The sequence below is a fragment of the Lipotes vexillifer genome, unplaced genomic scaffold (assembly GCF_000442215.2).
Source record: "Lipotes vexillifer unplaced genomic scaffold, Lipotes_vexillifer_v1.1 scaffold1012, whole genome shotgun sequence".
Classification (NCBI taxonomy): Eukaryota; Metazoa; Chordata; class Mammalia; order Artiodactyla; family Lipotidae; genus Lipotes; species Lipotes vexillifer.
The window spans coordinates 311,913-314,155 of NW_006775534.1; the positions used below are offsets into that span (position 1 = coordinate 311,913).

The following is a 2,243-nucleotide window of genomic DNA, read 5'->3' on the forward strand; positions in this document are numbered from 1 at the left end:
TAAATAATAGTTTTCCTCTAAAATGTGCACTTTTTAAGGAACAATGACAAAGAGTGTTTCTGTTCTATTTAGAAAAGAGCATTTGTGAGTTTTTTTTATTACTCCTGAAGGTTTTTCATGTAGTTCAGAAGCAGTAGTTCCCTTAGTGAACAAATATGGGCTTAAATGTTTCAAGATGAAAAAGCAGAAGATACGTAAACGGTGAACACCTTAGTGCCTTAATAAGGCCTCGCCACTTGCTCTTGAGCGGAACTTTCAATCCCAGCTTGCACCATCAAGTCGTTCACATTCTTCTGCAAGTCTTCAATGCGACCTCCCATTTCTTCCAGTACGAGGTTAAGGAGAACAGCACGTGGAATACGGGCACCGACCCAGGTCCCTCAAAGCCTCCACGTAAACTGCATCACCCGGGCTGATAAAAATGCCCTGTGGTGCATCTAAAATGAGGGAATCAAAGGCAGCGGATGTGTACTAACACCTTAAGTCAGTGCACATTAATCACATCCCCGAGGGTCTGTACGTGCCTTTAATCTTTGCACTGTGAGCCCGGTTCTGAAACCTTGGCTCCCTTTCCGTGGACATGGATTCGGGGATATGAGGTTGTCTGGTATGTTTAACTATGATTTAACCAAACTCTAGTCAGTATGTAAATACAATGAAAATTAACTGTGTTTAAAACAAACTTTCCTACTGTTTAATTTTATCCTGTTTCAGAATATCTCTTTCCTGTGGGAGCCCACCTACAGGATCTCTCTGCAAACAATTCGCGGACATCTTAAGGCAGGAGTTTAATTGTGTGAAGTGAGTTCACTTGGGCAAGTCTTAGGGCAAGTGTCCCCTTTTCTGGATTTCCTTAAACCGGAAACAAACATTCCACCTAACTCTGTTTGAATCCATGGCTTACCAAATGGCGAGCTGCTGAAGTTACAAAACAAAACAAGGCAAGGAGAGCCAGACAGCGTACCCTATGCTGGAGACCTAACCAGTACATGTGCAGGGTTGACTGTTTGGGGGAGTATAAATGCTATTTAGCAGACTAACCAGATTTCTTTAGAGCTTGCTGGGAAGCCCCAATGGGTAGTATGTATTGTTCGTGTGTCCTTGTGTTTTATCCCTGCCTCATGAAATGCCCTGTATTGCTGGTCAAGCAGGAAGTAATTACCTGTGAGCGGTAATTAATACATCAGGATGCCATGTAAAGGCACAGATGTAAACACCAGGAAGTCTTAGGTCAACAATTATCCACTAATAGCAGAAAACAACAAGACAGTCCATGACAGTTCAATAGTCCAAAAGCACTGCAGTATTGGTTATGAGATAGAAAAGGATATTTCTGAGGTTTAATGTTGCAGTCAGAGCTTGAAAGTGTCCTTGAAGTTCCTGAAATAGATTTTCTGCCTGAAAAGTGAACCACAAGTGGATATACATTTACTTGTGATGCAGAGCATTCTAAGCACCATGGAAGAGAACCATCTATATATACAATTAGTTGATTCCTGACAAGGTGTTAAGGCCTTCCCACTCAAAGGGTAAGGAGGATCTATTCGACCAACAGCACTGGAACGGTGCTAGCCAAATGCATAACTCACTAAATAAGCAGGCCCGAACTTTACCTCACACCATTCACAAAAATTAACTCAAAATGATCATACACTTAAATATAAGCAATAAACTATCAGACATCTAGAGGATAACGTAGGAGAAAATCTTATTAACCTTGGGCTCCTCAAAGACTTCTTGGGAAGGCCTGAGACAATCACCAGACACACCCACCGTGGGCCTCTTGCCTCGCCTACACTTGTGGGTATTTATTAGCTGGGATTGGGGTTGCAGAAATTGTTTACCAGGCCATACGGATATATCATCTATGGTGACTGACAGCAGGCGGTATTGTAAGTCGCCTTACAGTTTACAGATTTAAATCTCATACCATTTACGACACAGTTCACTCCTGGCACCTGTGTATTGTCTCCATTTTAGAGCCCAGGATGTGGAGGCAGATCTCCGCCTGGAGCCTGAGTCTCCGTATGAAGAAAGCCCTCTGTCAGGAGCTCTTCCCTTCAATCGTGTCAGGAAAACGTGGATTCGAGTGTGCACAGCTAAGCAATTCTTTTTAACAAGGCAAACTGATCAGTCCTGACCACTGGTTGTCTCCTCTCCGGCGCTGCGGCTCGTTCAGCGAACGGGAAGCAGGACCGCTGGCCTCCTGGCGCTGGGTGGGGTGGGAGCGGGGGAGGGGGAGG

General features: G+C 44.1%; 1 protein-coding gene across 1 annotated transcript in view; it reads right to left on the bottom strand.

Moving 5' to 3' along the window:
* Window positions 1-218: 218 nt before the first annotated feature.
* The window catches only part of HSBP1L1 (heat shock factor binding protein 1 like 1), a 2,314-nt gene continuing 289 nt past the window's right edge, over window positions 219-2,243 (bottom strand). Inside the window, exons 2-3 of the mRNA XM_007449966.1 lie at window positions 1,332-1,398; window positions 219-328 (exon numbers count right to left, since the gene is read on the bottom strand). Of these exons, the coding sequence (XP_007450028.1) occupies window positions 219-328; window positions 1,332-1,398 (177 nt within the window). The remainder of the gene's footprint in view (window positions 329-1,331; window positions 1,399-2,243) is intronic.